Source organism: Aotus nancymaae, unplaced genomic scaffold, assembly GCF_030222135.1.
Source record: "Aotus nancymaae isolate 86718 unplaced genomic scaffold, 86718_ANA_hifiasm-v0.15.2.pri h1tg000027l, whole genome shotgun sequence".
Classification (NCBI taxonomy): domain Eukaryota; kingdom Metazoa; phylum Chordata; class Mammalia; order Primates; family Aotidae; genus Aotus; species Aotus nancymaae.
Genome location: NW_026988440.1, coordinates 1,933,033 through 1,954,801, shown reverse-complemented (window position 1 = coordinate 1,954,801; position 21,769 = coordinate 1,933,033). Strand labels below are relative to the sequence as shown.

At 48.6% G+C, this 21,769-nt stretch overlaps 1 protein-coding gene across 1 annotated transcript; it reads left to right on the top strand.

Moving 5' to 3' along the window:
* The first annotated feature begins 1,278 nt into the window (after positions 1-1,278).
* On the top strand, positions 1,279-11,442 carry MUCL3 (mucin like 3). The gene is made up of 3 exons (XM_012433913.3): positions 1,279-1,360; positions 7,837-10,835; positions 11,296-11,442. The coding sequence occupies exons 1-3, from the start codon at positions 1,279-1,281 to the stop codon at positions 11,440-11,442; spliced, it is 3,228 nt and encodes a 1,075-aa protein (XP_012289336.3).
* Positions 11,443-21,769: the final 10,327 nt, after the last annotated feature.

The window sequence follows — 21,769 nt, the reverse complement described above, 5'->3', positions numbered from 1 at the left end:
CTGCCATTAATCACATTAATAAGCAGTTGGCCTCCTCTTCTCTTCCCACCTATTCCAGCCCTGCCCAGGGCTCAGGGACAAGTCACGCCAAGTAAGGAGAGGAACCCACGTGTCCAGTTCTCTAGTCCTCTCATGCGCCCAACTGCCCGAAGGGTCTGGCCTCCTGCCCTCAGGTCCTGGCCCTCTCTATGGCCTTTGCCTGTCCCACTTCCCTCAGAAAGGCCTCCTCCGGCCCTGGCTTCCACTTCATCCAGGCAGGTAAACATTTTTTGATTGCCTACTGTGTGCCAGACACTGTCCCAGGCTCTGACGACAAAGCAGGGATCCAAGGTGCTTACTTTCCATCCATGGAGACCCACAGTGGGCAGAGAGGGGTGATGACTTCTCTGTGTTAGAGACCCGGGGAGTCTGTCCCCGCCTACTCCTGCCCCTGGCACTGTCACTGGAGAGACAAATGAGTCTCTGAGCTAATGCTTGCTTTAGGCAGGAACTGAGGAAGGGAAGGGGAGCTCCGGGAGTGGGAGGGAAGGGGTAGAGTGAAGGCAGAAGCCCCTGTACGCCGAGTATCTCTTGGCCAAAGATCTTGGCCTCAGTCTCTCTGGGTGGCCTGACCTGTCTGTGTCCCTGGTGAGGGGTGTGACATCTGTCCCTGCGGGTCTGTGTCTTGTCTCTGTCACTACCTCTGCACTCTCCACATCTTGTTGTATGACCTCTGAACATCACAAAGCACCTGTCTCTGTAGCGAGGGTCATTCGAGGGCTTTCTCTCACCTTTGCTCTTTCACCTGATCCTTGCAGACAGCTCCGCCCAAGGTGGAAAGAGTGACCATGTGTGACTAAGGGGTGTGGAAGCTGGGCTGACTCGGGAGAGGCAGGAGGGTGCGCGTGAAGCTGGACACAGATCAGAAAATGAACCCCACCCCGTCCTGCCCCCAACCAGAGCTTAATCCTTCTAGAACCCAGCCATCTGCTCCCCACCTCCCCAGAGCCCTGGAGGCCACCTGAGGCCACCCCCACTTCCCTCCACTGGGGCTGGCTCAGGCGCCTGCCCCTTTCTGGTTCCTATGCCCTGCCCACCCCTCGGCAGGCACCCAGGTACCTGGCTCCATGACGCAGCAGCTGTGGTCTCCTCTTATCAGGGTTCCCCTTTGGGTTGGGGCGGCTCCATTTGTTTAAGACTTAGTCCTGAGGAGCCCCAGCCCCAATGACGTCAAGATTGGCTTCATATAAGGTGAGGGGTCCGCAGCCCATGGTCCCCAAGCAGCCACCCAGCTCCGACATGGCCCAGCCGGTCCACAGCCTCTTCTCTGCCTTTGGCCTCCAGTGCTGCCTCCTCTTCCTTCTAGCTGCTTGGGAGGCAGGTAAGATGCCTACAGAGGGTACGGATGACAGAAATGGCTTGCTTCTTAGTGTTCATAGGTTGGACAACAAACAGAAATGAGGGCACAGGGCTGCTGCAGACAGTTGTCTAGAGTGTTCACGGCTAGTTTGCTGGCTAAGGAGCATGTGGGAGTTGAACTCCAGCTTGTGCTCTGCTCTTTAAAACATGGCTCACAGGGCTGCACCCACCCAGAGGGGGTTTCTTCAAGTTCGCATGAGGACACTGTAGAGGCTGGCAGCCTGGGTGCGTGGGGGTGGGCACCTGACATTCATTGAGCACCTGCTCCTGCTCAGTGCAAGGAATTCACAGCCGCTCATGGTGATTTCTTTTTTCTTTTTTTTGAGATGGAGTCTCACTCTGTTGTCCAGGCTGGAGTGTAGTGGCGCAATCTCAGCTCCCTGTAGCTTCTGCATCCTGGGTTCAAGTGATTCTCCAGCCTCAGCTTCCCGAGTAACTGGGATTACAGGCACCCATCCCCATACCTGGCTCTTTTTTTGTATTTTTAGTAGAGACAGAATTTCACCATGTTGTTCAGGCTGGTCTCAAATGCCTGACCTCAAGTGATTCGCCTGCCTCAGCCTCCCAACGTGCTGGGATTACAGGTGTGAGTCACTGAGCCTAGCGATTCATCTCATTTAATCTCAGCATCCCCTGAGGTGGCTAATAATAACCCATCTTATAGTTGAGAAGGGTGGACTCAAGTGATTTTGCCCCAAATCTCGCAGCTAGAGGGGGAGGTAAGCAGGGATTCCACCTCCACTGCCCTAGCCCTGGGGGGATGGGCGGAGGGTCTCTCCTGAGAGCCCTGTTTTGTGCAGACCTAGTTTCCAGTCCTGTCTCTCACCCATTTGCCTAGTCTGCCCTTCCACACCATCTATAAAATACGTTGGACACTGCTGCCTGGCTGTATCGATATCTGATGCCTACAGAGCATTTACATGGCACCAGGCACTTCATCCACGTTTACTCATTTAATCCACACAGCGACTCAGAACGGTTTGCACCAAAGGCTCTGTCCCTGTCTTACGGTTGGGAAACATCTCAGGGCTTTGATGAGAAAATGAATATGGACAAGTTTCACGAACAAAACAGACCCTAAAGATAAGATGAAATTGTGAAATTAGTTCACTTAAGAAACGGACTGAACACAGGGAGCAGAGATGCTGAACACGGGGGCGGTGTGGAGGACCTGGGTGACTTGGAGGAGGGTCTCCACAAGGCAGACGTACAACTGTAGATTCAGAGACACTCTCTACCTACTGGACAGTCATCCAAGGATAGAGCCATCCACAGTAACGGCGCTGATGATCTGGAACCAGGGCTGGGACGGTCGTGAGTCTGGAAGTCTCCTCTGAGCAGTACTGGGGCAGGGCAGGCACGCAGCACCTCCTCCTTCCAGTAGAGTGCACGGAGGGGGATAATAGGGGCAATGACCCTTCCCTGAGTTCAGTCAGTTGCGGTCGGGGGTGGAGGCAGGGGCAGGTGGGTGGTGAACAGCGGGGGCTGAGGAGTCTTTGAGCTGCCTCTGAAAGGTCTCAGCAGTGTGTCCTGTCCGTGCCCCGACTCGTTGTCTGTCTCCCTTACCTTGAGGGTCTGGAGACAGAGGCACCAGGGCCGCCCTCCGCCTCTCGGTCCCATCTCGCCCGCCTTTCCTCTGCCTTCCCGTCAGGTGGATCCTCCATCTCCTGCTCTCTCCTTCTATCTTGCAATTTAGGGAAGAGGAACCTACAGGGGGCAGAAGCGAATTCACCGCATACACAATCGCGCTGAGATTTGCTCCAGTGCGGACAATCTGAATTCCTGAGATTCCGAAGGGGCTATGTGGGCGTGGTCTTGGAGAGGAGATGGGCGTGGCTGGGCGGGATGGAGGAAGGGGTGGGGAGGACAAGAGGATCTGGCCTCTTTCATTCTGCAGATTCTAAAGAGCGAGTGGGGGACAGGTGGGGAGGGCTCGAGGCTGAGCCCGGGTTGTGATGAGGTCGGTGGAACTGGAGTGTGAATCAGGACTGGTGCATGCCTGTGCCCAGCAGAGAGAGAGGCCAGGGCAGGAAGGGAAGAGGGACAACTGGAATGGATGAAGCCCTTTAGTCCACCATTCTGCTTGGGGGGCCCTGACATTTGTCCACAGGACCAGTCAATACCCAGACAGATAACTAGATCCTGGGATCCCAGAGTCTGCATCATGCAGTCACAGAATCACAGGTACAGTGTAGAGTAAATCATCCGAGGGCAGCACAGCGGCAGTCCAGATTAAGTCATCACAGGGAGGCACAGGTGCAGTCCAGATGAAGCCATCTGAGGGAGCACAGGTGCAGTCTAGATTAAATCATCTGAGGGAGCACAGGTGAGGCAGGAGATGGGAATTGGGGCTGGGGTCCTTGGAAGACTCTAATAAGAATATTTTTCTATAACAGATGTTATTTGATTTAATTTCTATAACACAAATAATGTATGCTCATTGTAGAAACTGGAAAATAGAAAAAAATTAGAAAAATAAAATATCTCTGTGTACTCCCTAGTCCCCAGGCAATCATTTGATTATCTCTCCCTTTAGATTTCCTCTTTTTTTGTAGACATAGGTCTCACTATGTTGCCCAGACTGGTCTCAGACTGGTGATCCTCCTCCCTCAGCCTCCCAAAGTGCTGGAATTATAGGTGTGAGCTACTGTGCCCACCAGCTTTTCTTTTTCTATGTCTGTGTTTTAAGCCACTTATTGAACTCCTCCTATACAGATATTTTAACAAGCATTTACCCATATTATTGCAAATGGAGCATGCCATTGATGGGGGTGAGGATACCAGGAAACATGAGAGATGCACTTTCAGGAGAGTGTGCTCTGACAGAGACTCCAAGGCATGAATTGCTTAGCAAGATGTCCTCCCTCCCTCCCTCCTTCCCCCGCCTTTCCTTACTCCTCTCCTTCCTTCCTTTCTTTTTTTTTTAGACAGTCTCGCTCTCCCAAAAGAGCATCTCTCACAGCAACCTCCACCTCCCAGGTTCAAGCAATTCTCCTGCCTCAACCTATAGAGTAGCTGGGATTATAGGCTCCCATCACCACACCGGGCTAATTTTTGTATTTTTAGTAGGGACAGGGTTTCCCCATGTTGGCTAGGCTGGTCTTGAAGTCCTGACCCCAGGTGATCTGGCCACCTCCTCCTCCCAAAGTGCTGGGATTACAGGTGTGAGCCACCGCGCCCAGCCGATGTCCTCCCATTCAAGTGAGTGAACTAAGTAGACAGCAGGGATCTTTGGCATTGTGCATCGTTTTGATGTTGTGGGATTTGTTTTTATTCTTTTATCTCAGCTGAGCATCCACTCGCAGTGTCTGGTGCTAAAGTTGGATTTTCTTCTCTGCACCCCCTGCCTGTACTTCAGTGACCAAAACAGTTCTTTTCAGGCTGTGATCGTTCTATGATGGAATGAGCATCTCCTGGTGAAAACTTCCTAGGGAAGTAAGTCACTACCAAAGGTCGATTGCCTGGGGAAGAGATGCTCCTCTTGTCCTGAGGATTTACACTGACTTGCCTTATGGCTGGGTCAGGACCAAGGAATCCCTTGAGCTTTACTTCAGCTTTTTACAATCTATGGTTCCACAACTGTTTGATACAGATCTAAAATTCTAACATCTAGTTATCTGAGTCTAGTTATTGACTGTGATCCTGTGGTTTAATGACAACTGGTATCCAGGAATTGGTGAGCCAGAGGCCTTCTTTCAATATCTTTTCATTTCAGAGCTCAATTACTTAGCTGCAGAAGTCACCCCTTGGTCTCCCAGCCTGTGGAGGTCACAGATACATTTGGTTTTTACTTAATGTGCATGATTAAATGTTAATGGCAAGGCTTCTAAGGAGTTTTCATCAGTCTTATTCTTTCATTCATTATTCAATAAATATTTACAAGGTGCCTCCTATGGACCAGACACTGTTCTAGGCTGGAGACAGTGATGAACAAAACAAATAAAAATCCCTGGCAGGCCAGGCCAGGCACAGTGGCTCATGCCTATAATCCTAATACTTTAGGAAGCAGAGGTGAGAGGATCACTGAGGACCAGAGTTTGAGGTCAGCCTGGCCAATATAGTGAGACCCTGTGTCTAACAAAAGTTGATAAAACACAGCACTCATCAGTTTCTGATGTGTGATAAATTCGGTTGGGATTATTTCAGAGACTACAACGTGGATTCAACAAACACTTAAAGAGCTTCTGTGCTCCAGAGTCTTCCAGCACCACACTTCCTTTAATCTGCATAGTAAGCTGGTGCAGTCAGCATCATGGTTATTTACAGTTGAGGGCATGGAGCTTCCGAGCATTTAAATGACCTCAGCAAGGATGCAAAACTGCTGAGGGACCCAGCCTGGATGCCAAACCTGTCCTCTGATCCTTTAAGTCCAGTGGAAATTGCCCTTTTCACTGCTGCCAGCTCATTTATTCACTCAATGGATAGTCATTTGTCCCTTATCATGTTTAAAAGCATCTGGGGCACAGTGAAAAGTCTAACTTCACCAATTACTTAAGCTCTTTGCATCTCCTTTCCCCACCTATAAACATAAGATCATAATCCTCGCTTCACAGGTTCATAATTATGTGATTAAATAAACAAACAGCACCTTTCAGGGAGTCCACACATGTCAGTGTCCTTCCTTCTTCAAAAGACTGGATTGACCCATAGGCTGTGCACTGTGGTCTCAACCAGCAACGATCTGGGCCCAGGTGCCCAGGACGTGTTCAGATTCTGTCTCAACAACTTCTTACTTGCTGGTTGTCCTTGAGAAGATTACTCAACCACTCTGAACCTTGTTTCTTCATCTATAAAGTTGAGAGACTAGGAAATAGTTCTCAACCTCAACAGGTTCTTATGAAAAGTAAATAAGTTAATGTATGCCCTCACTTGTAGAAACTGGCTGTCTCATAGAAGAGCTCCAGAAAGACTGACCGTTGCTGTTGTTGTGGGACTATGTACAGGTCACTTTTCCTCCATGAAGCGTAAATTTCTCAGATGTAAAATAGGAGAAGTTGACTGCTTCTAAAGAGCCTTGTGGAGCATTGGGGGATCAATTACCACAGAATAGAATCCAGAAAGAGAATGTCTGTGAGGCCACCAGCCATGCACTGTGGCTGGGGAAGGTGTCCAGTAACAATAGCTATTACTGGTATTGCTGCCAAGGAAATCAGGGAACGGGATTGGCACAGTGTAGTGAAGGCCTGATCATTCAGCCCCTTCTCTCCCCTCACTCTCAATTCCTTTCAGAGACTTGGGTTTCTCTATTACCCTCACACCCTTCTTGTCCTGCCCATATTTCAAGGACTGAGCTCCCCAAGCCCCGATTCTGCCCATCAGCAGGCAGGTGGACTGTGGTTTCTTGCGATTGGGAATAGGTCCAGGTTTTGGTTGCTGCCTTGAGCTAACAGAGTTATGTAACGACACTATCTCTTTCACTCTTTGGCGATCTCTTGGCCTTCACTCTTTTGGCTAGATACCAGAGATATCTTGTTTGTCCCCATCAGGTTGTTTTTCCGTGGAATTAAGGCCTGTATCTGTCCACTGATAGGGGTGTTTTCTCTCACACCCTGTCCTTAAACATAGTCAGTCCCTCCCACAATCTAGTTGCCTCATTTACTCCTGTCAAGACCCCCAAGTAGAGATCTTTTCCTTTCAAGATGGCCCCCTTCATCTATCCCCAGATGGCTTTAAATGTGTGAAGAGGGGGACCCAGTGGGGTGACCATAGGGTTGGGTCATCTCATCCATTCTCCTCATCCTACTTTATCACTGAAATGAAAGTTTCCCATCTCCTTCCTCTACCCATTCTCCATTCTTCTTATACATCTCTCACTCACAACCTGCGTCTACCTTCCCTATGGGAAGTTCTGCCAGAGGTCTTACCTCAGTTTCTCAAACTGTTGCATTTGGGACATGGTGTCAGAGTGTTATGGAAAGGTGGAGAGTCTAATGTTTATTCTCAGTCTTCTCAGCTGTTATGGAAAGGAGATTCCATTCCGTAAGTATACAGACCCTAAAGCGGTACCTGCACAGTAAAATGCTGGTCCACACATGCTCTCAAAACCTTACACTGGATAAGCATAGCGGGGTGTGGAGGTCGGCAGGCATGCAAACAACTGTAATGTGAAGTTGAAGATCACAGGACAGAATGATGAATAAAGACCTTTTTAAGCACTGAAATGAAGCTGGGTTTTGTCTGCTTAGAGGGATCAGAAAAGATGCCCTACAGCCAAAAGGCCCTGAGATGGAGAGTTGAGGAGATGTGGATGATGTGGCATGCTTGTTGAAGGCACAGCCTGAGCCCAGAGGCTGGAGGTGAGAATGGGGAATAGATATCATAGTATTCAGAGGAGACTGGCTAGGGAGTCTTTATCAGGGGGAGCAAAGAGAAGGAGGTAGGCAGGGAGTTGGAGAAGAACATGGGGGAAGTTTCTTATTTGCCTCTCTCCCTCCACAGGTGCTACTACACTCCAAGAATATCAGAAAACTGGTGAACTCTCAACATCTGATCACCTATTTCCCCTCACTCCAGGCCTTGTTTATAGTATCCCCTTTGATCACACTGTTCTGCATTCAGGACAAAGATCTCCAGACCTTCCTAAATCTACAGAAGTCCATGAACGAAAGCGCCACTGCAACACCACACGCCATCCTAAGCCCACTGACAAGCCTATAGACAACTCCAAAACTACAGACCACAAAAGCTCTACAGATAATCATGAGGCTCCTCCCACTCCTGAAGAAAACTCCGGCAGTCAAGGGAAAGACCCAGTGATCCGGAACCAACGCTCTGTTGATTCTACTGACTCCACCACCACACGTAAAGAATCATCTGAAAAAAAACATACTACCCCAGCACCCAAGAGAAAAACAACTTGTCGTAAGTCCTCAACAGGGAAATCAACAGTAACGACAAAATCAGATAACTCTGGAAGACCTACTGCCTCATATAAGGCTACAACTTCCTTCCACAATTCAGACGATTCACAGACCAACCAAAAAAGCACGTCTTCTTCTGAGAAAATCACAACAGGAACTCCAGAAGCGTCAGAAAAAAATGAAGATTACAGAACAACAGTTGCCTCAGACAAGATCCTGACAAAAACTACAAAAAACATACAAGATACAATATCAGCCAGTGAGAAGATCACACGATCTCTAGCAGATCCTACAGAACATGGAGAAAGGACAGCCAATGAGAAGACCACACCTTCCTCAGCAGAACCTACAGAACATGGAGAAAGGACCCCACTAGCCAATAAGAACACCACACCATCCCAAACAGAGCATACAGAACATGGAGAAAGGACCCCACTAGCCAATGAGAACACCACACCATCCCCAGCAAAGCCTACAGAACATGGAGAAAGAACACTGTCAGCCAATGAGAATACCACACCATCCCCAGCAGAGCATACAGAACACAAAGAAAAGACCCCATTTGCCAGTGAGAAGATCACACTATCCCCAGCAGAGACTACAGAACATGGAGAAAGGACAGCCAATGAAAACATTACACCATCCCCAGCAGAGCCTACAGAACACAGAGAAAGGACTCCATTTGTCAATGAGAACACCACACCATCCACAGCAGAGCCTACAGAACATGGAGAAAGGACACCGTCAGCCAATGAGAACACCACACCATCCACAGCAGAGCCTACAGAACACGGAGAAAGGACACCATCGGCCAATGAGAACACCACACCACCCCCAGCAGAGCCTACAGAACACAGAGAAAGGACTCCATTTGTCAATGAGAACACCACACCATCCACAGCAGAGCCTACAGAACATGGAGAAAGGACACCGTCAGCCAATGAGAACACCACACCATCCACAGCAGAGCCTACAGAACACGGAGAAAGGACACCATCGGCCAATGAGAAAACCACACCACCCCCAGCAGAGTCCACAGAACATGGAGAAAGGACACCGTCAGCCAATGAGAACACCACCCCATTTGCAGCAGAGCATACAGAACACGGAGAAAGGACACCACCAGCCAGTGAGAACACCACACCATCCTCAGCAGAGCCCACAGAACATGGAGAAAGGACACCGTCAGCCAACGAGAACACCACACCATCCCCAGCAGAGCATACAGAACACGGACAAAGGACACCACCAGCCAACGAGAACACCACACCATCCCCAGCAGAGCATACAGAACATGGAGAAAGGACACTGTCAGCCAACGAGAACACCACACCATTTGCAGCAGAGCATACAGAACACGGAGAAAGGACACCGTCAGCCAACGAGAACACCACTCCATCCCCAGCAGAGCATACAGAACACGGACAAAGGACACCACCAGCCAACGAGAACACCACACCATCCCCAGCAGAGCATACAGAACATGGACAAAGGACACCACCAGCCAACGAGAACACCACACCATCCCCAGCAGAGCATACAGAACATGGACAAAGGACACCACCAGCCAACGAGAATACCACACCATTCCCAGCAGAGCATACAGAACATGGACAAAGGACACCATCAGCCAACGAGAACACCACACCATTCCCAGCAGAGCATACAGAACATGGACAAAGGACACCATCAGCCAATGAGAATACCACACCATCCCCAGCAGAGCATACAGAACATGGACAAAGGACACCACCAGCCAATGAGAACACCACACCATCCCCATTAAAGCCTACAGAACACAGAGAAAGGACACCGTCAGCCATTGAGAAACCCACACAATCCCCAGCAGAGCCTACAGAACATGAAGAAAGGACCACATCACCCAGTGACAAGATCACATCATCTGCAGCAGAGTCTACAGAACACAGAGAAAGGACTACATCAGCCAACGTGATCACACCAGCCCCAGCAAAGCCTATAGAACATGGAGAAAGGACCACATTGGCCCATGAGAAGATGACACAAGTCACAATAAAGTCCACAGAACACTCAGAAAAGACCACATCAACCACAGAGAAAACCACAAGAGCCTCAGAAAAGCCTACGCTATACCCAAAGAAGACCACATGCACCAAAGGGAAAAACATACCGGTCTCAGAAAAGCCTACAGAAAACCCAGGGAACACCACACTGGCCACTGAGACCACAAAAGCCCCAGTAAAGTCCACAGAAAACCAGGAAAAAACAGCAGCAGTCACAAAGACTATAAGACCTTCAGTCAAGGTCACAGGAGACAAATCTATCACTACTACCTCTTCTCATCTAAATAAAACTGAGGTTACTCATCAGGTGCCCATTAGTTCTTTTACACTCATCACATCTAGAATGAAGCTGAGTTCTATCATATCAGAAGCCCCAGGCAACGAGAGCTATCCATACCGCAATAAAGATGGCTCACAGAAAGGTATCCACGCTGGACAGATGGGGGAGAATAATTCATTCCCTGCATGGGCCATAGTTATTGTGGTCCTGGTGGCTGTGATTCTCCTCCTGGTGTTCCTTGGCCTGATCTTCTTGGTAAGGGACAGATGAACCCCACGGAAATGAATCTATGGGATAGGGAATTGAGACATTAGGGGTCAGAGTTACAGGGAATAATGAGTCTAGGAAAAGAGACATGGCAGGAGTCGGGGGAACAGTAATAGAGGGAGAGTTTTGGTGAAAACTAAGGGGAAAGAATAAATACACAGGAGATAAAAAGCTGGAATTGGGGAGAAGGCTGTGACTGAGAATGAAAGGGTGTGAAAGTGTGGGGGGTGGAGAGTCGGGGTATGAGAATAGGAGGTATAAGGACAAGGAGAATATGGTAGAGAGGGGAACAGAAGATGGAGCTGGGACTCATTGTATTGGATCTGGAGCTGGAATAAATATCAAGGTTTGGATGGAATCTTGAGAATAGAATCAAAGACCTGAGGTCAGTGTTGAGAGAAACAAATCGCAGATGGTTTTTATTCCTCCTTTCTCATCCCAATCACAGGTCTCCTATATGATGCGGACACGCCGCACACTAACCCAGAATACCCAGGACAATGACACAGAGGATGAGGGTGGCCCCAATTCCTACCCAGTCTACCTGATGGAGCAGCAGACACTTGGCATGGGCCAGATCCCTTCCCCACGGTGATCTTGGAGTAGGCACCGAGCCCCGGCTCTTCCATGCTCTGCCCCTTTCCTGGATGAGGAACTGGACTCACAATTTCTACTTCCTGGACTCTGGGAAGGGCAGAGAATACCGACGGTTAACAACAATAACCCTTCCTCTGTTCTTAATTGAAACTGGTTGGGGAATGAGATGATAAGCAAGGAGAGTGTAAGTTTAGGGGATAGAGAAGAAAGAATGAACAATACAAGTAGACGTTCTCTGTAGAAGGCAATGGTCTGAGAATGAAAAGGTGTTTGATGGACATGTTGGGTGGGGACCAATACAGAACCTGAGTCCTAAAGGAAGGACAGGAGCCTTAGAAGGCAATGCCCCAGACTGACTTGTGTGTGGGGCTTATGGGGAAAGGGAGAGACCGAGGGTGGAATCTCTGGGTTTCAGGACAGAATTATGTTATTTCCATTCATTATTATTTAAGAGTTTGTGTGATAACAGGCTCATCTCTGAGTTTTCAGGACCCTTGTCTCCCTTTTTTTAATTAAAAAGAAAAGAAAAAAGGATCCAAGAAGAAAAGAGAATTTATTTTCTTCTCCACTCTCTCCATTCCGTGGAGAAAGAAAAAGTCCAGAAGAAATTATAAATATCTCTCATCCACATGGTGGTTCCCTCTTCCTCCCAAATCCCTTAGTTTTCCTTAACGTCTATAGTGGACACCCCGTTGGCTTGGCTTGCTGGGTTGTGGGTGGACACAAGAGGAGGGGATCTTTGTTTGACCAGCAGTCTTACTCACTGATCTCCATCGCAGACCTTCCCTGATGGTGTCTCAGCATTTATTTTCCTGTCTCTTCCACCAAAAGCCAGTTGTGGATTTATCTCATAAAAGTCACCCTTCTCTACCGTCCCCATCCTCTCTCCTCACACCTTCACCCCGATTCTAATTTTTCTCTTTGTAGGCATTTCATCTGTGTGTGTTTTCTGGATTTTTCTCTCCCCCTTCTTATGGCCATTTCACCTTACTACTGATGGGGCAGAGAGGGAAAAGGAGAATGGACATATGATGATAGTTTCCTTCTCTCTATTGACCTTTTTTATAACAGAGTATGACATGTTTATAAAGGGCATCATAGTTATTAGACCATCCATTGGGAGAAAATCCTGACTGATGTTCCTGGTTCTGTCTGCGACCTTACAGAAGAGGAGGAGCCAGAGGAGCTGGAGCGCAGGACTGGCAATCTATGGAGGGTCAAGAAAGGGGAGGCTGAACCTCTATTGCTCCAAAAATGGCTCCTTTCTGGGTTTAAATAAGAGCCAGCCTCGATCCATGCTGGGTTTCTTTGCATGGTGACAAAATGAGTAGAAAAATCTGTCAATTAATAAGCAAGTATTTTAAAGCAGCTATTATGTACTCTGTGGAGGGTATAAAGAAGTATAAGACATAGTTTTCACCTGAGACACAAAGACAAGAAAATTAAAATTAAATAATTCAACAAGAGTTGTCACAAGATAATGCTATACAGAATAAAACAACACCCTAATTCATTAAGCCCAAATCCGTGAGCATCTACTGTTTCCCCTATTTATGTTAGGGCACCAGCCCTGCTCCAAAACCATTCTGTGCCCATGTCAGTCCCAAGAGAAACCTCCCATTACCTATGCAACCTTGGCTGTCTTACCAGAGGAGGATGGCATCCTCACTATCAGGACAGGCACCCCAGTTTGCTGCCAGCCTTCTAAACGTAACTCCACCTAGAATCAAACAGCAGGGCCACAGGTCACTCACTATCTGCTCCTCTGGGCATCCCCATTTGCTGAAAGCTGGAAACCCATCACGGTCAGTAATCCCAACCCTGACACCGATGTCACTGAACTATCTGGCCCTAGCTGGGCTGGGAAGACCCTTATTACTGAATCTCCCACCAGAGACCCGCTCTGCTAAGGGCAAGATTGAAGCTTGACTCTTAGAGAGGAGGCATGCCAGGTGCCAGAGGGACTCCAGACTTAGGTCCCTGGAGAAAGGAGGCAGAGGGACACCTCGGTTCTGGAGAGCCCTCGAGAAAAGGAGGAAGATGCCTGGATTTTAGTTGTCTGAGCAGATGGTGACTCAGCCTGTGGCATCTGCAGGGACAGGAGTGTCTTTCTGCCCTGGGTGGGAGGCAGAGACCCCTAAACTCAGCCCGGACCCCAATTAAAAAACAAAACGAAATAAAAACACCTCTGGTCCTGGAGTCCTAAAGATGAAACCGGACAGACCCTCTCCTATCAAGACACCAAAATGCAGCATTGAGGCCAAAGGTTGTGTGTAGAGGGGGATGGGGAGGGGCAAACGCGGACTGTGGGCCTTGGGGCGCGGCAGGAGTCTCCTTCCCACTTCTGGCGTCTCTATTCCCCGCTAATTATCACTTTGAAATCTAGGCGGAAATCCTTTAACAAGCTCCGGGGTTGGGCCCTCATTAGGGATAATTACTTAATCAGTAGGATGAGAGGGAATGCGCTCCCTCAGTCCCCGGGGAGGACACCTCTGGGCGGCGGGGGCGGGGCGAGTGCCCCGAGGGCAGGGAGGCGGCCGGGGCGCCGCAAGCTGCTGTCCCCGCGGACAGGGGAAGGGGCTGGGGGGGGCCTCCATTTCCCCAAGTCTGCGACCCTCCCTCGGTCCCCGGGCTGCGCCGAATCTCCTCCTCCCGGCCCACAGCCCCTCCTGGGGACCCGGACTGACCGGCCTGGTCGTCGCTCCCACCTGCGTGCCACTGGCCATAAAACGGACACGCGTTTGTGCTGTGCTTTCACTTACATCGCACCTGTGATCCTCCTATCACCCTGCGAGTTCTTATAAGGCCTGTTTACAGATAAGAAAACCGAGGCTCAGAGAAGCGCCCTGTTGAAACCCGCGCGGCTCCTATGGAACAGAAGCCTTGCTTTATTTTCTCCAAGCCTCAAATTCACTTTGTTCCTCCGTGGAGCCAGGTTCCCTGTTACCGAGGCAGCTCCACCTGGATGGGTGGGACGTTATAGGGATCACCTAAGGAACAGGGTGTAATTGAGATTTGTGCGAGGGTGTCCAGCCCCTTCTTCCAGAGTCCAGACCTCCCTTTCCAGCCGCTTGAACGTCCAGAATCTTCTTCTGTCCTCACTGCCAGTATCTCAGGTCAGAGTCCTTCCTGCCAGCCTCTGTCCCCAGAGACACATTAACTGGCCTCATAGTCACAGGCTCTGCATCTTCCCCTCATGACTCAAGAAAAAGGAATATCTGTACCTATTGTTTCACTTGTTTGAAACATGATTTATCTAGAATTTGGCTCATAAGTTTTAAAATCAACTGTATGAAAATTTGACAGTGCATTTACTGTTAACTCCTGCTTATGTTTTAGGAAAACTCTCATGGAAAGAAAAAATGCTTCCCAGGTAGCTGACACAGAGAGGTTATTTGGTGAATTGATAACTAAAAATTAAAGTTCCTTTTTTTTTGAGAGAGAGAGTCTTGTTCTGTTGCCCAGGCTGGAGTATAGTGGTGCAATCTTGGCTCCCTGCAACATTTGTCTCCCAGGTTGAAGCAATTCTCCTGCCTCAGCCTCCTGAGTAGCTGGGATTACAGGCATGTACCACCACGCCTGGATAATTTTTTGTATTTTTAGTAGAGACAAGGTTTCACCATGTTGGCCAGGCTGGTCTTGAACTCCTGACCTCAGGTGCTCCACCCACCTCGGCTTCCCAAAGTACTGAGATGACAGGCATGAGCCTGTGGGCATGGTGATGCCTAGTCTTAAGAGTCTTTATTAGCATTCAAAACCATGGATGCAAAGAAGTATGGAGTACTCTTAAACAAGCTCCAAGTCCACGAAATGCCATGTCAGAATATGACCTTTTCTTTTTGCATAGCAAAACACTTGCACAGTCCCAAATATTTGTCTTCCTGAGCAGCAGCCTCGAAGGTGATGCTACCAGGCTTGGCCAGTGTAACTGCTGCTTTTCCCTTCTTTCTCCTCTTCTCCTCCTTTTTCTTCTAATTCTTCTTCCTTTTCTTTCTCCCTCCTCTGCTTTCTCCTCTTCTTTCTTATTTTTTTAACCATGATAAAATATACATACCATAAAATACATCATTTTAATGACTTATAAGAGTAAAGTTTAGTATCATTAAGTACATTCATGTGCTTGTGCAACCATTCCTGGTGATTTCTTCTTGATTCTCTGTCCCGGAACCACTAAACTCGGGCTGGGTTTAGCATAATCATTGCCCATGTACTTGAAAAGTGGAGAGTCGCTGACCTCTGATGCGCTGGTCTTGCTGGGCAAACCCTTCTGGAAGCTGTTCTAGTGCAGCTCAGCACCACTTTCACACACTCCTGCTGTGCTGGAGCTCTCCTGACACAGCTTTCCCAGCCTCATTGTCATTGCTACAGAAAGGAACTAATACTTGAGCGACTATTTCTTTTTTTTTTGAGATGGAGTTTCGCTCTTGTTGCCCAGGCTGGAGGTCCATAGTGCGATCTCGACTCACTGCAACCTCTGCCTCTTGGGTTCAAACGATTCTCCTGCCTCAGCCTCCTGAGTATCTGGGATTACAGAAATGTGCCACCACATCCAGCTACTTTTGTATTTTTAGTAGAACCGGTTAGGCTGATTTTGAACTCCCAACCTCAGGTGATCGGCTTGCCTTGGCCTCCCAAAGTGATGGGATTACAGGTGTGAGCCATCTCGCCGGGAGCTGGATGACGTTTTCAAATAACACTTTCCCCAAACCTCCATGGTTACTGCAGAGTCTGTGCCCCACACAGGCACCAAAACACTTACTGATGCCACCACGGCATCTGCGTCCACCACCGTCCCCAAGAGCACCACACCCTCCATGATAACATCTACGCCTTCCACAGTTCCCAGCACAGCCTCTAAATCCTCTGTAGCCTCTTCCACAGCCTCCGAGGCCACCATGACCTCTACAATAACATCTCTGTCCACCACAGTCTTCACCACAGCCTCTAAAATCACCACGGGCTCTGAGAACCCCCAGCCTCCACCACAGACTCTGAGACCACTACAGTCTCCACAAAAGCCTCTGGGACGACTGTAGAGTCTGTGCCCTCTCCAGCCACTTCCACAGCCACCATAATGCCTGCTGAGACCACTACAGCGTTCGTGTCCACCACAGTCTCTCAGAACACCATAGCCTCCGTGAGCATGTCTGTGCCTACCATGGCCTCTACCAAGAGCACTGCTCTCTCCAAGATAACATCTGTGCCCATTCCAGTCTTTATCAAAGCCTCTGAAACCACCACAGGCTCTGAGATCACTCGGGCTTCCACCACAGCCTCAGGAACCACTGCAGAGTCTGTGACCACAGTGGCTTCTAGCAAATTCTGAGATTCCCCACAGCCTGGATGATAACCTCTGTGCCTACCATAGCTCCCACCTCAGCCTCTGAAACTGCTGGGGCCTTCTGCATAGCCTCTCAGACCACCACATCCTCTATCAAAACATTTGTGTCCACCACTTCCTAGCCTCCACTATGGCCTCTGAGGCCACCTCAGCCTCTGAGACCCACACTACCTCTACAATAGCTTCTGTGCCCACAGCTACCTCCATGATAGCCTCTGAGCACACTGTGGGATTTTTGTCCATGATGGGCTCTGAGACCACCACAGCCTCCACTACAAGATCTGAGACCACTACAGCCATTGAAACCTCCATGGCTTCCCTCACAAACTCTGAGACCCCCACTGCCTCCATAGTAGTATCTGTGCCCACAACAGCCTCCTCCACAGACTCTGAGACCACCACAGCACTCACAGCAGTATCTGCTAACAACATGGCTGACAGCACAGCTTCTGAGGTCGCTTCAGGGTCTGGAAGCAGTATGGCTTCCACCACAGGCTCTGAGACCACCATGTCGTCCACAGTAGTATCTGTCACCTCCACAGCCTTCGCTTTGGCCTCATTGCCCTTCTCAGCCTCTACCACAGCCTCTGAGGCTACTGCAACCTCTGCCACTGTCTCTGCCCCTTTTGTGCCCAGTAAGGCCACTGACATTTCTACTCAGACCATCACCAACACAGTTGTGTCAGGTACCAACCCCCATGTCTTCTCTGATCACACACATTTTAATTCCAATGGCAACTACCAGCCGTTCACTGGTTTCTATCATCTCTGCCCTGGCTTGAATCAAGCCTGTACGGTGTTAGGTATCACTTCCTGGCGGTCCCCTAGAGGTGAGATTGAGAGTGTGACCCATGAGGAGGTGCACTACACTTAAAAAGAACTGCTTGAGTTTTCTAATTTATATAAACAGAAATCTGGAGAAGAGGCATTGGAATGGATATTAAGGGTGTGGAATAATGGTGGCAGGAACATAGTTAGATCAGGCTGAATTTATTGATTTGGTCTCACTAAGTAGGGACTCTGCATTTAATGTTGCAGCTTGGGGAGTTAAAAACAGGTTCTAATAGCTTATTTGCTTGGTTAGCTAAAATATGGATTAAAGGATGGCCCACTGTGAGCAAGCTGGAAATGTCTCATCTCCTTTGGTTTAATGTAGAGGAAGGGATCCAAAGGCTTAGGGAGCTTGGGATGGTGGAGTGGATTAGTCACTTTAGACCTACTCATCCCAGCTGGGAGGGTCCAGAAGATATACCCTTGACCAATGCCTTGCAAAATAGATGTGTAAGGGCAGCACCTGCATTTTTGAAGAGCCCTGTAATTGCTCTTCTCTGTATGTCAGATCTACTAGTGGGAACTGCAGTCACTCAACTACAAAATTTAAATACAATAGGAATACTTGGATCCAGAGGTGGTAGGGGCCAAGTGGTGGCACTCAGCCATCAAAGGGCAAGGTGGGCATAGCTACCAAAATGGACAGCAGAGGCAAAGTGGTAATCAGAATAGACAGAAATGATTAGACATTTTGGGGATTACTGAACACTGGCTTTGAGCTGATGTTAATTCCAGGAGACCCAAAATGTCATTGTGACCCTCCGGTTAGTGTAGGAGCTCATGAGGCAAGCATGGTGGCTCGTGCCTGTAATCCCAGCATTTTGGGAGGCCGAGGTGGGCAGATCACAAGGTCAGGAGTTCAAGACCAGCCTGGCCAACACAGTGAAATCTGTCTCTACTAAAAATGCAAAAATTAGCCAGGCATGGTGGCACGTGGCTGTAGTCTCAGCTACTTGGGAGGCTGAGGCAGGATAATTACTTGAACCTGGGGAGGTGGAGGTTGTGGTGATCTGAGATCGCACCACTGCACTTTGACCTGGGCAACAGAGTGAGACTCTGTCTCAAAAAAAAAAAAAAAAAGTAGGGGCTTATGAAGGTCAGGTAATTAATGGAGTTTTAGCTTGGGTTGGACTTACAGTGGCTCCAGTATGATTATTTCCCCAGTGCCACAATGCATAATCAGCATAGACATACTTAGCAGCTGGCAGAACCCCCACATTGGCTCCCTGACTGATAGGGTGAGGATATTATGGTGGGAAAGGCTGAATGGAAGCCATTAGAGCTGCCTCTACCCAGAAAAATAGTAAATTAAAAAAAAAAAAATCACACCCCTGGAGGGATTGCAGACATTAGTGCCACAATCAAGGACTTGAAAGATGCAGGGGTGGTGATTCCCACCATATTCCCATTCAATTCTCCCATTTGGTTTGTGCAGAAGACAGATGAATCTTGGAGAATGACACCAGATTACCATAAATTTAACCAAGTGGTGACTCCACTTGCAGCTGCTGTACCAGAAGTGGTTTGAGCAAGTTAACACATCTCCTGGTAGCTTGTATGCAGCCATTGACTTGGCAAATGTCTTTTTCTCCATTCCTGTCCATAAGGCCCACCAGAAGTAATTTGTCTTCAGCTGGCAAAGCCAGCAATACATCTTTACTGTCCTACCTCTGAGTATGTCAACTCTCCGGCTTCGTGTCATAATCTTATTCAGAGAGAGCTTGATCACTTTTCACTTCTGCAAGATATCACACTAGTCCATTACATCAATGATATTATGCTGATTGGATCCGGTGAGCAAGAAGTAGCAAACACACTGGACTTATTGGTGAGACATTTGTGTGCCAGAGGATGGGAAATAAATCTGACTAAAATTCAGGGATCTTCTACCTTAGTAAAATTTCTAGGGGTCCAGTGGTGTGGAGCCTGTCAAGATATGACTTCTAAGGTAAAGGATAAGTTGCTGCATTTGGCCCCTCCTACAATCAAAAAAGAAGCACAATACCTAGTGGGCCTACTTGGATTTTGGAGGCAACACATTCCTTATTTAGGTGTGCTACTCTAGCTTATTTATCAAGTCACCCAAAGCCTGAAAGTTTTGAGTGGGGTCCAGAACAGGAGAAGGCTCTGCAACAGTCCACTCTGCTGTGCAAGCTGCTCTGCCACTTGGGCCATGTGACCCAGCAGATCCAATGGTGCTTGAGGTGTCAGTGGCAGATAGGGATGCTGTTTGGAGCCTTTGGCAGGTCCCATAGGTGAATCATAGCAGAGGCCTCTAGGATTTTGGAGCAAGGCCCTGCCATCTTCTACAAATGACTACTCTCCTTTTGAGAGACAGCTCTTGGCCTGTTACTGGGCTTTGGTGGAAACTGAACGTTTGACTATGGGTCATCAAGTCACCATGTGACCCGAACTGCCTGTTATGAACTAGGTGCTTTCTGACTCACCTAGCTATAAAGTGGGTTGGTGCATGGTAGCATGCCATCATCAAATGGAAGTGGTATACACGTGATTGGGCTTGAGCAGGTCTTGAAGGCACAAGTAAGTTACATGAGGAAGTGGCTCAAATGCCCATGGTCTCCACTCCTGCCACCCTGCTTTCTCTTCCCCAGTCTGCACTGATGGCCTCATAGAGTGTTCCCTACGATCACTTGACAGAGGAAGCAAAGACTAGGGCCTGGTTCACAGATGGTTCTGCATAATATGCAGGCACCACTCGAAAGTGGACAGCTGCAGCACTACTGCCCCTCTCTAGGACATCCCTGAAGGACAGGGGTGGAGGAAAATCTTCTCAGTGGGCAGAACCTCAAGCAGTGCACCTGATTGTGCACTTTACATGGAAGGAGAAATGGCCAGATGTGCAATTTATACTGATGCATGGGCTGTAGTCAATGGTTTGGCTGGATGGTCAGGGACTTACTTGGAAGAAGCACAATTGGAAAATTGGTAACAGAGAAATTTGGGAAAGAGGTATGTGGATGGATCTCTCTGAGTGGTCAAAAACTGTGAAGATATTTGTATCTCATGTGAGTGCTCACCAACGGATGACCTCGGCAGAGGAGGATTTTAATAATCAAGGGGATAGGATGACCTGTTCTGTGGACACCACTCAGCCTTTCCCCACCCATGCCTGTCATTGCCCAATGGGCCCATGAACAAAGTGGTCATGGTGACAGGGATGGAGGTTATACAAGGGCTCAGCGACATGGACTTCCACTCACCAAAGCTGACCTGGCTGTGGCCACTGCTGAGTGCCCAATTTGCCAGCAGCAGAGACCAACACCGAGTCATCGATATGGCACCATTCCTCAGGGTGATCAGCCAGCTACCTGGTGGCAGGTTGATACTGGACCTCTTTCATCATGGAAATGGCAGAGGCTTGTCCTCACTGAAATAGACACTTACTCCAGATATGGGTTTGCCTATCCAGCAAACAATGCTTCTGCCAAGACTACCATCTGTGGACTCATGGAATGCCTTATCCATCATCATGGTATTCCACATAGCATTGCCTCTGACCAAGGCATTCACTTTACAGCTAAAGAAGGGTAGTAGTGGGCTCATGTTCATGGAATTTACTGGTCTTGCCATGTTCCCCATCATCCTGAAGCAGCTGGATTGATAGAACAGTGGAATGGCCTGTTGAAGTCTCAATTACAACACCAACTACGTGACAGTACTTTGCAGGGCTGGGGCAAAGTTCAGAAGGCCATGTATGCTCTGAATCAGTGTCCAATATATGGTCCTGTTTCTCCCATAGCCAGGATTCATGGGTCTGGGAATCAAGGGGTAGAAGTGGAAGTGGCACCACTCACCAACTCTCCTAGTGACCCATTAGCAAAAGTTTTGCTTCCTATTCTCATGACATTACATTCTGCTGGCCTAGAGCTCTTAGTTCCAGAGGGAGGAATGCTACCATCAGGAGACACAATGATTCCACTAAACTGGAAGTTAAGATTGCCACCTGGACACTTTGCTCCTTCTACCTTTACGTCAACAAGCTAAGTAGGGAGTTACAGTGTTGGCTGTGGTGATTGACCTGGACTATCCAGATGAAATCAGTCTATCACTCCACAATGCAGGTAAGGAAACATATGCATGGAATACAGGAGATACATTAGGGCATCTCTTAGCATTACCATGCCCTGTGATT